The sequence below is a fragment of the Plectropomus leopardus genome, chromosome 3 (assembly GCF_026936395.1).
Source record: "Plectropomus leopardus strain MGB_pleo_1.0 chromosome 3, ASM2693639v1, whole genome shotgun sequence".
Classification (NCBI taxonomy): domain Eukaryota; kingdom Metazoa; phylum Chordata; class Actinopteri; order Perciformes; family Serranidae; genus Plectropomus; species Plectropomus leopardus.
The window spans coordinates 34,298,359-34,312,814 of record NC_142178.1 but is presented as its reverse complement, the minus strand read 5'-3'; the positions used below and the strand labels follow the sequence as shown (position 1 = coordinate 34,312,814).

General features: G+C 36.7%; 1 protein-coding gene across 1 annotated transcript; it reads left to right on the top strand.

Moving 5' to 3' along the window:
- Positions 1–1,190: 1,190 nt before the first annotated feature.
- LOC121942553 (germ cell-specific gene 1-like protein) lies at positions 1,191–14,441 on the top strand. The gene is made up of 5 exons (XM_042485797.2): positions 1,191–1,799; positions 6,397–6,444; positions 9,612–9,764; positions 10,837–10,948; positions 11,982–14,441. The coding sequence occupies exons 1-5, from the start codon at positions 1,511–1,513 to the stop codon at positions 12,274–12,276; spliced, it is 897 nt and encodes a 298-aa protein (XP_042341731.1). The 5' UTR covers positions 1,191–1,510; the 3' UTR covers positions 12,277–14,441.
- Positions 14,442–14,456: the final 15 nt, after the last annotated feature.

Below are 14,456 nucleotides of genomic sequence, written 5' to 3'. Positions count from 1 at the left end.
GTATTTGAAGTATGAGGTTTAATCCTTTGTAATGGCAGCAGCAAATATGCCCCTCACCCCTTAATCACCTTTATGTTGAAGACCACACCAGTAATTACCCACATTATCACCAGCAGCTTGTTCAGCAGTATTTGGGGCACTTTGGTGGCCTGATTTGTCGGAGTCGTGTTGAAGTGCGGCTTAGCCTCCGGGGGCTGAAAACATGAAGGCATGCTGCTGAGGTAACAGAGATGTCAGGCCGATCTTGGCCTCATTTACTCAGGGGCTGAAAACACTGTTTGCACAGAGGCTCAAACGACTGGTATTTTTAGCTCATTCCCAAACAGAGGAATCGCAGTTTCAAGGGAAACGCCTTTGAAATGCCAACATTTGTGCTGTTTCACTTCAGATTAGAGGGCGTTCACTGCAGACTCTCATCTCTGCTTTTCACAGTGTGCAGAGCTCAACAGACCACCATCACCGTCAGCAGCTCATCACCCCCCCATGACCTCTGTCTGAACAAGAGAGCAGAGATCAGCTTCTCTGAAAACAGGAACACCTCTCAGAAACCACAAAAAAACTTCAGCTGCTGTGAAGGATTAACAAGAAATAGTTTACCAGCTACATTTTTATTACAATTCATTTATTTCATTAACTGATAAATGCAATATTTTGGGGAATTCTGCATTATCCAGAATAAGTGTCAGATTTAATGTCTTAATTCACAGCAAATGACTGATGTCTTTTACTTACTTCACTGCTGGCCTCCATTCGAGGACTACAAATGAGCTTCTATTTGTAACTGGTGCAATACATGTATTGTCCCCATTAAATAAATGCTAAAAATCAAAGTCACAAATTAAACAAAAGCTTCCCACATTCAAAGTCAGGAGTTTATACAGTATATAGACTTAAGTGTGGACAAACACACACTTTCACAGCCCGCAATTTACATTCAAAGTGGCATTCAAAATGCTTAAATACATTTTCTGATTTTGCTTATTTTCAGGCAATTTTCTTGTAATTTAGCCTTCTAATTTCTTGCAAACTTTTGCTAATTTGTTGTTAAGTTGTTCAATGCTCTAATTCCATGTTTTTGAATAAAAACCAAGGTGAATTGCTCAGGTTTCAAAGGGTTAATGTAGTGTTCCCAGCACTGTTGATAAGTAGTGGCATGCATCAGAGAGAGGGCGTCATTAGAAAATCCCACACTTGACACAAGCTTGCGTCAAATCCTTTGACAACGTGACATCTATAGGCTGGACGCTCGTGGGACACCGCGCGTGAAAGAGAAAAAAACAGTGAGTGTGACACTTTGGCACGGAGCTGTCGGTGTGGGGAAGCTGAAGACATCCTGCGCATCAATGGAGTTGTTAATGTAGTCTAACTGCGTGCTTTGGTAACTGCGGAGTGCCAAATGGGACCTGGACTCCACCAGGTGAGTTTGGGAATGAGCCGGGGCTCGCGCATCGGATGCACTCGGCACTCATGAACTTTTCCGCGCGCCGCTGCATCCTCCTCCTCACGGACAATGAAGACGACTCGGAAATGCAGGAGCCTTTTGTCGGTTACCTTGAACTTTTTCGCGCTGTTGTTCTCCATAACCGCGTTTATAACCACTTACTGGTGCGTGGGGACGCAGAGAGTCCCCAAACCAAAGTGCAGCAAGCTGCGGACACACCAGTGCATAGACTACGGAGTGAACGAGACCGACCCCAACAAGGTGGTGTACAGCTGGGAGACCGGGGACGACCGCTTCCTCTTCAGGCAGTTTCACACCGGCATCTGGTTCTCATGTGAGGAGAATATCCACGATGAAAGTAAGACGAGAAGTATGTGTGTGTATGTGTGTGTGCGTGTGTGTGTTAACTTTAGGCTATAGTTATTTAATGCTCAAGGACATTTTTATATCCATATCCAAATTTTAGTAACTGTTATTGCAGGGATAAGAGAGCAAGGCAGCTTTCACATTTCATAAAACAGCGCAATTCAAAGTGCTTTATGGAGCAATTAAGTAGGCTATAACATAGATTTACACAGATTTACAATAACAGTAAAGAGATAAGATATACAAGTTAAACATGAACTATCAAATGATGTACAATTTTCTCTTAAATAAAAATCATTTAAAAAAAATAGCGAAAGTACAGACAAGTGGAAAGATAAAATAATTCCTTAAAAGCAAGTTTAAGAATTACTTTGCAGTCAGAGCAGTCAATCATGAGGAGTAGTTTAAAGGATAAAATTAAGAAAAACAAGCCATAATGTAGAAAAAACAGTATTTTCTCATTGTTTCAAATTATATTGACAGTGCTTTAGTTATTTGAGTAATGGGGTGGCTTGAGTGTGACTTTTTTGTTTGTTTAGGCTTTTTGTTTTATCATGACCCTACCCAGGGACACAAATATTTTTCCTTTAGTGAGGGGAAAATGTACGAGCCTCCCTTCACCACAAATCATCACATTTTACACTTTCTAGCTACGATAAATGCTGTGATTTAAAAAATAAAACATGAATCCCCCCATTCTACATAAATAACCAACAGTCCCGTAACACCTTTTTATTTATACTGTTTATGTGAATATATATCTATATATCTATATATCTATATATCTATATATATATATATATATATATATATATATATATATATATATATATATATTAATATGAACATGGGGCTGTTATAAGTACTTTTCTTTAGTAGGGGTAATTAAAACTATTTTTCTCCTTAAATTTCACTATTTTTAGAATAGGCCATCATTGTCATCATCATTATCACTAGAAGTGTAGATTTCAGGGGGACGCCAGGGACACGTTCTCGTCAATATTTAGAAAGTGCATTTGTCCCTGCCAATATAAACACACTAGTAGCAGAGGACTTTTATTTTTAACAAAATTAAAGACATTTATATCATAAATTGGTGCAAAAAATGCACAGATTAAAGGAAATTAAGTATGTGATACTCCAAATTTTCTGGTCGAGGACCCCCAAATTCCCCTTTCATACTGTATGTATCCTTAACAAAACCTACGCCCCTGAACATCACACTCCATTTTTGTTTATAAAGCACTTTTCATACACAGAGGTAGTTTCAAGGTTCTGTGCAAAAATGGTTAAAAACAACATAATGCATAAAAACAACCAATTCAAAGTTAAAACAGCAGGTTACTGTCTGAGTCTACATAACCAGGATTTCAACATTAAATCACTAACCCAAATAAACAAAAATATCCACCTTTTAAATGATCATTTTAGTCACTTTATCTCCCTCATTTGTCATGATGGAGCTCTCAGTTCAGACTGTCAGCTCTCACTCAGTTCAGATAGGTCGCTTTTTTTGATTTATTCCCTTTCATGACAATTTCAGGATAATCGCCTTCCATTTGTATCGGTCTGCTTATCAAATTGCAGCAATCTGGCAAAATTGCTTTTTATCTGGCATGAAATGCAGAGCAAACAGCAGATTCAGTATTGTGTTTGCAACGGGGCTTTAAGTGGGATTTTGTGCAGCACTTGATACGGGCAGAGTGTGATTGCTTCACAGCTTAAAGCCAAAGAGAAGAGAAGTGAATGGACCGAGTGTGAGCTTTAGTTTTTAAATCAGGGAAATGGAAATATAGTCGAGTAGAGTTGTTCAATAACAAGCTGCTCGGGGTGGAGCTGCGAAGGTAACATCTGTGTCAGAAGCTGGTCAAAGTTTGGGTCAGAGGTGTAATCAGACCAGATTAGGCTCATCGTCTTTGGTTAGCTCACGTCAGCATCCATCTGTAATACTGAAAAAACACACATATTGTGTATGTGTATATATTCTTATTGTTCTTCTTACTCGTGTGTATCATCAAGCACATATTTTATATTTCTACCTAACATACTAGTTTTGTACATTTTATTGTAGCACAAGGCACATAGTTATATATTTTTACTCTGTTTATACACTCGGCACATTATACATATTTATAATTTTTAAATATTCACATGCTAGTGCTAATCATTTTTCTTACTGTATTTCTGTTATATATATATATATATATATATATATATATATATATATATATATAGTTTTACAGACTTTGTGCTGGTACTTATTTCTGCTTTCTATATTTCTTTATGCTTGGTATCACAGCAACTGTAGCAGTTTCCCCCCAGGGATCAATTAACCCTTAGGGCCTGCATTAATATTACACACACTCGCATTGCTCTGCGTACAAAATGCACAAAATTTCAAAATCAAGCGTTAAAAAATATTACACATCAATGTGATTGTCTCCTTTCATCAAATTAATTTTCTAACCAACAGTCAGTCCTAATCATTGATATCAAATATTCAGTAACCCTTTAAATGCCAGGTTTTTGTCATGATGTCACTATGTTTTTAGATGAAAAAAACAAAAACACAAAAATTTGTTATTTTCAATATGCTGCAGGCAAGTAGATTTTTTATTATCATAGCGTGGGATATGTCAATGCTTTGCAGCAACATTGATTGTGACGGTGCAAGTAGTGGAAATAGCATGTATTTTCTCCATATGCCAAATATGGTAAAACTGACAGGTGGAAAATAGTAAAAAAATTACAAAGTCTAAGGCAAAAAGCCCAGAATGACACCCAGAAATAACACACTGCATGTTGTTATGCTTTAATGGCTATGGAATTTCAGTTTGATTGGTTTCAATGGTGCATCTTTTGCATCTAACAGCATGAATGCCACAATTTCGCCTACACAGTGTAATTCAGACTTACTGTAGGAGCTGAGCTTTTTTCTCTCTCTCTCTCTCTCGTCTTTTTTTGCCAGCAATACCAGAAACTATCTTCCTGTAATGAAACATTTACTTTGGACTACTGTGCATCTTGTTGCAAAGGTGTCATATAATCCCATGGGGGATTGGCCACTAGGTGGCATGACACTAAAATTAAAGCTTTCATTCATTCATATATATAACAAAAATACACTACACTCAAAATTTCTGCCATATGCACGAACACAGCGAAAGTTCTTAAAAAATGAAAGAAGCGCGTAAAATGGGCCAAACAGTTAGTATTTCTGATTCTGATTCTGAGCCATCACTCTGCCTATACCTGTGATAATGTTAATGTTTTATATTTTCATCATGCTCAAGAGTAGTGATAAACAACACACTGAGATTACTCTAAAAGGAATTCCCAGCACATGTCTATCTCATCAAGTGGCTATACGATGGAGGGGGCAGAGACAGCTTGAGTTAATAAGGATTATGCAACAGCAGCCTTGATGAGTTTTTCCTCAAAACAGCTGTTGCCACCCTCCTTCTACCTGATTAAAGTGTTCCACTTAGGACAAATCCAGCCACACGCTCCGCTCGACAGATGACAGCAACAAAACATCACATCTGCAGGAATGTGACGTGTCAAGGGTCAATTTTTTACATCCTGGTTGTTAAATTGACACAGGCTGTCATTACGTCTCGCAGCGTGTTTTAAGGTTTGACAGGCACGCGTGCAGTCGCACTGCATCTCTATTCTACTCTATCATTGTAATTCTGTGCAGAGTACCTGGGATTCAATAGGGCAAGAAGCAGATGTTGAGCGACGCTGCCAACACGCCAGCTGGTGACACTGAATCAGAAGCCCAAAAAGCTGCATTTCTGACATATGCCTCTTACTCAACATTCTGTTTATTCATTTTTGAACGTATGAACTCTGAATTTGATCTTGCTGTGTGGTCATCAGGCACGAGGTCGCACTCAGTTTAAGCCGATCCAGTGAAACACACCTGGGCAGAAATTGGGAATTAAACACAGATTAGAACTCAGACTGAGGCACGTATCAGTGCAGCACTGAGAACATTTATTTTTTAATTATTTATAACTTTTCCACAAACATATTACTGTTTTTTTTCCTTGTTCCTGTTCCTTCCCAAAACTGATTCCCATTCTTGAATTTGCATATCAGCTAATACCAATACTATACAAATGCTATACAAAAAACAAAAGCTGCATACAGCTAACGCTGTATGGATTTGAAATGGTTGCTATCATTGTTATATGGCATGGCTTTGAGTATAATCGGCTATCGGTACACTATTTACTGAAAATCAATTATTCTTGACTGCATTACAGCAGTACTTAGCAGCACAACTTGCTGTATTATTTTAGAGAAAATAATAGATTTTTGGGAAAACTGTTATTTTATCTGGGTGTAAAACTACAAGTCATTGTAATCTGATGGTACTTAAAGTTTATTAATAAATTGCATGGTATAGGATGAGTGTATAGACTTGTCATGTCTCAAAGGCTTTTCAATACTGGTATTGGTATCAGAACAACTCTACTTATTTCTGAACCGCCACATTGTGGATTCAACATAAAGTACACGTTCAAGATGCCACTGCTGCCTCTGTTTGCTAAGTCATAACAATATGCTGTTTGTCATTGCAGGTGAGATGTGCAGAAGCTTCATTGACTTGGCACCGGCGTCAGAAAAAGGTGAGTGTCCACTAATTGTCACCAGGAGGTGTCCCACACTCACAAAACAGTTACACTTTGTCTTAGTGCAGTTCACTTGTTTAACCTTGTGAAACCTGAACAGATTGACTTGGTTGAAAAAAAAAATTAAATCATCGTAAGAAGGCAATGTGTAACTTGCAAAGAAATATTATATATATACACGTGCGTGTCTGTGTGTGTGTGTGTGTTTGTGTGTTTGTGTGCATCCCTAACTATAAATGTTTCACTATTTTTTTTGTTTCTAATTTTCTAAAAAAAAATTCTCTCTTCTCTCTGTGTTTCTTTTTTTAAAACTAATTCTCAGGTCTATTTTCACATTCTTGCTGGCTGCCTTTCGTTCATGTTTTCCAAAGAAATCTAACCGATCTACTCTGGTTTTAAAGGTTTAAATTCTTGTGAAAGGCATCCGAATGCAGTACAAGAAATACTATGTAAATCTGGGTTTCAGAGGGTTAAATTCTGCTTGAAAGAGGTTAGAAAGGTTATTGAATTAAAAGTAATACTAATCCCTTTGGTGCCATTTTTTGGCACGAGAAGTCACCTTACATGTCATAAAATCAAACACAGAGCATACAAGCAGGAAGCACCAGTACTAAAACAAAAATACAATCTATAATAAAACATACAATAAGCAGTAAAGTGCTCGTACAATATCAATGAAATCAACATAAAACATACAATAAGCAGTAAAGTGCTCGTACAATATCAATGAAATCAACATAAAACATACAATAAGCAGCAGAACATAGCTCAGCAATAAGTTTAATCAATATATAAAAAGATGCGGTTGCTGCAGTGAGTAAGCCAGTTTTGAAAGATGGGTTTTCAGAGCAGTTTTGAATTCTGCAGAGTCCAGTGTGCAGATGTGAGGAGGAAGTGAGATCCAAAGTTTGTGTGCAGCAGAGGAGAAGGTCTTGGCACCCGCTGTGCTAAAGGTTGATTGCTATTAGTGCCAGCAGACCTGCTGATGAAGACCGCGGGGAGCAGCAGGGAGTGTTGCTCTGAAGGATGTCTGTGAGATAAGCAGGGGAAAGTGAAGGAAGTGCATTTAATGTTAATAATAAGATTTTAGAATTAATCCGCTGTGACACAGGCGACAATCGAGGCATCCTCACCGATCTTCATGAAGGGTAATGGCTCGAAGCACATTTTTCATTCCAAACGAATGAACTACGCTTGTGAAGCTTCATTTAAAATCTTTAAGTTGATTACTGGGACAGTGACCTCAGAGGAGAAATTAAAGGGACACTTCACCCAAAAATCAAAAATACATATTTTTCCAATATATATTAAAACTAGATAGCACTAAATAGTAATTGGCTTCTGGTGCTTTAAGCGCCAAAATAATCTATTTGAAAAACTCACCCGAACTACACCCACCAACAAAATCACCACACAAAAGGAAGCGTGCATCTCCTGCTTGCTCACCTGAAGTTACAACATTGCTGTTTTCTTTCTTTTTTTGGTGCTTTGAGCACTACCAGCCGAGTGCCATCTCGTTCCATTATATTGGAGAGAAAGCAGACATCTCAATGGCCGATATCTGAAACACTCAACAAATCACATTAAAACAATCTAGACTGGTAAAAATCTTTATAGGTAAGAGGAAAAAAATCGTATTTTTCATTTTGGGGGTGAACTGTCCCTCGAAATATACATTTTCTTAAAATTTGACCTTTTGATGATTAGTGAAGTTGTAAATTATGGACTATTGAAGGTAACTGTTTCCCTCTACTGTAAATACTTGCATATGTCATGTTTGATCTGCTTCTCTAACTTCCCAATTTTTAAATTCAATAAGCACTTTCATTTTGAGTGCGTCCTATTAATATAAAACCACTTGGACACAGATTCTGCCCCACACATGTGGTGTTAACCTTCGGGATTTTCAGTTGTCACTGAGAAATACTCACTTCCTGTCTCTCTGTGAAGTGGCTGAATAGGAAGAAAGACAAGAGTCAGCCTGCAAATGGAGATGCAATTACGTTTGGCTTGATTCACTGGAAAGCTGAAAAAGATTTGGAGCAGAGCGAAGCGCTCTGACATCAGTCGAAATTCTGCATCCTGCCAGTCGGACATTTCACTGTAACATCAGCCCCGATAGCTGCCAGAGGAACCACTGAGATGTTGGATTAGATTTAAATCGTCCACTTGTCTGAAACACATTAGTGTCTGTTGCTAATGTAATTATTGTCCTGCACTGTGCACTTAGGCTGTTATTGTAACATATTGTAATTATACTGCAAATTATATCTCTATTTAATAAAAAAAGTAGTATCAAAATAATTATATTAAATATTTAAGTTCTAGTGCATTGGTTCCCAACCAAGGGGTTCTTGTCTGAACTGGGGGTCGCCAAAACTTCAAGAGGGTCTTAAGACCTTTTTTTCTGAAATTATCCAAAAAGGAAGCCTAGTAAGTATGTATGATTGATAAAAAAAATTTATATAATTTATAATTTATATATATATATATATATATATATATATATATATATATATACTGTATATGCCTAATTGTATAAAAAGTTATTCATCTAAAAACCCATCTCTGATTAAATGTTCACAGAAAATAATCTGCTCAAAATGTATCCAAATTGCTTATTTTACATAAATTGCAATCACTCTTTTATTTAATTGTCGAATTTATCAATTGGTCCATACTGTTATGCATTAAATATTATATAAAATTCCTTAAAATATGTCACTTTGTCAGGGTGCATCAATTTACTGGATGAGCGTAAAGGGGTCCCTTATAAAAAAAAATGTTGGGAACCACTGGTCTAGTGTGGAGGATTTTATGGCATCTAGCAGTGAGTTTGCAGATTACAACCAACTAAAACTTCTGTTGTGCCAAACGTTAAGGAAAACTACAGTGGCTGATGAAAAAAGTTTGGTTTGTCCCTTATGGGCTACTGTAGAAACAACATGTTGGACCCCATGGAAAATAACCAGCTCTGTATGTTCACGTAAACGGCTCATTCTGAGGTGATGAAAACACAAAGATTCTTAGTTTCAGGTTTAAATGAACTCATGAAAACATAGATATTTATAATATAATCCATTTCTGCCAACACATCAACCTAAATCCCACCAACTTCACACGTCACATTTGATGTTTTTCTAATCAAATGTGTAATTTTGCAGGGATGCTGTGGCTGTCGCTGGTGTCTGAGATGTTGTACATTGTTCTGCTGGTGGTGGGCTTCAGCCTCATGTGTTTAGACCTGGTCCACCCCAGTAACGTCATCGATGGACTCAAGCTCAATGCCTTTGCTGCCGTCTTCACTGTGCTCTCAGGTATTTTATTTCTCTTTAACTGAGAGGCTTTGAGTGCTTGTTTTTATTGCCTGTGATACACTATAGTAAAGTGTTTCCAGTTTCAAAAACTTGATAGAAGATGTGCAAAACATATTACATCCCATCTGGTGGTAAGCAGGACATGATGAGCTGTTCGGTTGGGGGATTTAAGGCTGTCAGGAGTATCATCTCATTATTGTGTTTACACGCATATTTGTGTGGACATGAAATGGCTTTACTGCAAGTTAGGGGCGGGGGAAAATCAATACAGCACAGTACTGCATTATTTTGCATGGCAATATTGTATTGATACATTGACACCAAACATGATTTTTTAAATATATAAATTACTAAAATTGAAAATACAAATGAAACTTTTGAAAGCCTGCTAGAATAATAAAATCAATCGCTTTTTCAGTCCAATGGAAACATTTTGCTGCAATAAAAATGAACTTTGATGAACAGACTGAAAACTTTGTATTTTGGGCCAAACAGATGTTGACAAAGTTTTCCTTTAGGGACAAATTTGCTGTCTGAAAAAGGTAGTAAATTTTATATGTTATCGCCATACTCAGCATATCGCAAAATGTTCACAATAATATTGGATAGTAACACAAGCAAATCTTTTGTTAACTATGCTCCAAAATTATGGAAAACCTTTCCAAACACCATAAGAGAAGCACACTCTGTGGACATATTAAAACGACAGCTGAAAACCTATTTATTTAGTCTGGATTTGAATTAATGTTATTCTTTTAATTCTTATTTTATATCAGTTCTCTTATTTTTACTATTCCCATTGGTCTCTGCACTTTTTACTTTGACTTTTATATCTTGTTTATCACCACCTGTCATTTAATTGAGCTGCATCCCTTGTATGAAAAGTGCCTTATAAATAAAGTTTATTATTATTAGTAGTAGTATTAGTAGTATCATGATTATATCGTGTCATTGGGCTTCCGGCCGTAAGTCTGTACTTGAAGAAACAAATTCTATTTCTGAGGAATTATTTGTGCATATTTTGTATTTGAACCATATGTAATTCAGCCGCATGTTGTCTGTATTATTTCAGGTCTTCTTGGTATGGTGGCTCATGTGATGTACACACAGGTCTTCCAGGTCACTGTCAGTCTCGGTCCACCTGATTGGAGACCCTACAACTGGGACTACGGCTGGTCCTTCTGGTATGAGTCCGACAGAAATCAAAGACCACACACACTTTATTCACATGACGCGCTGTCATTTAATCAGGTTTAGGTTGACTCACCCATCAGGAGACCCGTTTGAGAGACTCTTTTCTGCATGTAGCAGCCCCAAATAGTTGGTTGTAGCTGTGCTCTCACCTCTTCCCAGCATCACTGTCGCTAATGAAAAAAGCCCAAAGCTCCCATGTTATGGCAGGATTAGGCTTTGGTGTCCAAAGCCTCAGTACAGGCGTGATTGGCATTGCATAAGGGGATGATATTTCACTCCTTTACAATATGCACAGTATGCTGAAAATTCCTTTTAGAGGCTAAACAATTCTTGACCTTTTGTGGGCATTAACCAACCCGCGTGAAAAGTACATGAGACGTTGATTTGATTGTCTGATCTCGCATGTGGCCCCGCATGCTCGAGGGGAGCGGAAGGACTTAGAAGTGATCGACACTAATCTCAGCAGACAAAAATATTGAGGGTAAAAATGTCTAAATGCAATTTGAATTGTGTCGCTACACGAGTGCTCTCCATTTCTCATCACCAAAGGCAACAGCATGATGTATAGCCTACAGTATAAATAATCAGTGCTAATGATGCAGAAATGACATTAGAAATGGAAAGAGATCAAAGCTGGTTACAGAAACACAAGACAAAATCTCCATTTTTTTCTGAATCAACACTATTATTTTCTCAGTATTTTGAGAAAAGTTTTTGTTGAAAACAAATTCTACCCCTTTTCCTGAATTATCAATAATGTTTCTGTATTCAAAGAAATGTTTTATGGGATTCTGATGAAAAGTCTTGTTTTCTGAATCAATGAGATTATCATCCCAGAATGTTTAGATAATTTTTAATGTAAAAAAAAAATATATGAATATATTTAATTAACAAGAGTATTATCAGAAAAACTCCCAGAAATGTTACTTGAGAAAAAGTGTGGCCCTGTTTTTTAAAAGATAATCTCATTTTTCTGATTTAATGAGATCATTATTATTTAGTTTTTGCTATGTTTTCTCTCAGCATGGCGTGGGCGTCCTTCACCTGCTGCATGGGCGCATCAGTCACCACCCTCAACTCCTACACAAAGACGGTCATCGAGTTCAGGCACAAACGCAAAACCTTTGAGCAGAGCATCCGCGAGGAGCACGCGCGGGATGCTTTCGGATTCTTACGGGAACACTCCCTGCACTCCATCTCCAAATCAGTGGAGGTTTATTCCAGCCAGACGCTGAAAAGTGGGAGGAAAACTCCCATACCTGCTGACTCGCTGGACCTGAGTGACATTGCAGCATCTTTGGGGGAAGAGCAGTGCTGAGCGGGACGGGACAGCAGGTGGTGGCACTTTGGACGGAAGCGCTGCTGTCCGACTGTGTTTGGCATCCAGTGCAGGATGAACATTTAAACAAGATTTCAGGCTGCATCATCAGCTCCATCTGATTTTAACACTGCCTTAACTGCGGGTGTTGACGTTAGTTGTCAAAGATCTTCAAGTCACTATAGAACTTCAAACCAGCTGATAACTGGAAAAACTGGACATGAACTGATCTCACAGATGAAGGTGTTTTCTTCGTTATGTAACCTGCCACAATGTACATTGAAAAGAAAATGTGATCCATGTAAAAAGAGCGAGGGCCTCTCAGATGCTACTAGCCTTATTCAATATGCGTCAGTCAATCAGTCAAAAATCAGTGCAAAGACAAGGTGACTGATGGATAACTGGTTTTCATTCATTGTGTAAAGCCACAAAACTTACAGCAAATGATGTGCCTACATATATAAATTGTAAATATGTTGTAGGGAGTAAGTGTGCAGTATTTTTGTACACAGAATGGCTGTGGAAAGTTGTGCATAATGTTTCTGTTCACACATTGTCTCACGAAGCCCATATGAGCATTTGCAGCCACTTTTAGTCAAATCAGGAAAAAAACTACAAGAAAGATTAGTCTTTGTTTCAACACGTGTCATTGCATGATGATTAACAGTCAGTATCACACATTTCCAGCAAAGTATGTCATTTCAGTTGATATTTCTGCTTTGACTGGAGGAAAATAAATACTCAATGCTGTGAAAATGTTTCTTGAAGTGTATCAGATGAATACACTGAATATTAAAGCCCCCCTCATCTCAAAAAATGTGTTTTGGTTATTTCTACTTTCAAGGGCTTTTTTAATTTTATCAGAATTGTATTAGAATAGAAGCAAATTTAATTTAATTTTAAACAAGATTTTTATTTATTTATTTTTGAAAAAACATATTTTATATATGTGTTAAGATGGGTTTGGACAAGATTTCTAATATAACTGAAGAACCGATGGCCAAAAAAAAGTTTGTTAAATTGAGTTTGTTTTCAATGTGTGTTAAATTTCAAACTAAATGCCTTATCTGTGGCATTGTATACATAAACCCTACAGAGGGCACTGTTGTTTTGACAGACTGAATTACATTTTTACATGATTTGGTGATGATTGTATTTTTATTTGCTCACTCTGGTTTAAAACTGGCATGATTAGTTTGCTTTCAAAAGTCATGTCTTAAAATGTAATATAACACAGGGAACAGTGACAAATCTACTTTTGACTTAATTTTATATCTGGTGTTTGTCCACATTTCAAAGAGAATTTTAAGTCACGAGTATTAACTCGTGTTTATGATACAGAAATTACATGAGAAATGGCACAAGGTCAAGCCTAGTTATAGAAGCATAAGAAAAACATGTAAGAAAAATATTTCTCATTTTTTTCTGAATTAATAATGTCATTATCTCAGCATTCTGAGGAAAGTGATTGTGGGGAAAAAAAGCATGTTTTTCCTGAATTGATGAGATTATCTCAGAAATATGAGACTAAAATCTGCCCTCATTTTTGTGAATTGGCAGTATTATTGTCTGAGAATTATGAGAAGTTTTTAATGGAAAAAAACTGCTTTGCTTTTCCAAATTAAGATTATCTCAGACTTTTGAGAACATTTTTAATAAAACAAATCTGCCCTTATTTTACTAAATTAATGATATTATTTTTTTAGAACTATGTACAAAATTTTAATTGAAAAAATATGTTCTGGGATTTTATGATTAACAAGATTATTATCTGGGAATTGTCAGGAAAGTTTTCATGAGAAGAAAAATGCTTGTTTTCTGAATTAACAAGATAATAATCTCAATATTATATATTTTTTTCATAATTAACCAGATTATTGCTGATGGGACCTGTTCAGTCCATTGAAATATTTGTTTTATTGGGCTATAGAAATAACCACATCTTTACACGGTGAAAATAATAAAGTTGGAAGAGGTACTGTCATGATGCCAATTCAGTGTATAAATCATGGTTTGTTTGTTTGTTTGTTTTTTGTTTTTGTTTTTTGTTGTTGTTTTTGTTTTTGTTATTTTATTAATTTATATTAATGAAAAAAAGCAATTTGTCATTTATTAAAAAATAGTTATTCAAGAATGAAACCCAAACATGCAACTTTTTTGTTTGTTGGATTTTATTATTT

Bases quoted from the DNA above. Each gene is read 5' to 3' on its own strand.
- LOC121942553 (XM_042485797.2), top strand. From the start codon at position 1,511: ATGAAGACGACTCGGAAATGCAGGAGCCTTTTGTCGGTTACCTTGAAC. The intron at 6,445-9,611 runs GTGAGTGTCCAC...GTAATTTTGCAG, and splicing joins GGCACCGGCGTCAGAAAAAG to GGATGCTGTGGCTGTCGCTG. The intron at 9,765-10,836 runs GTATTTTATTTC...GTATTATTTCAG, and splicing joins CGTCTTCACTGTGCTCTCAG to GTCTTCTTGGTATGGTGGCT.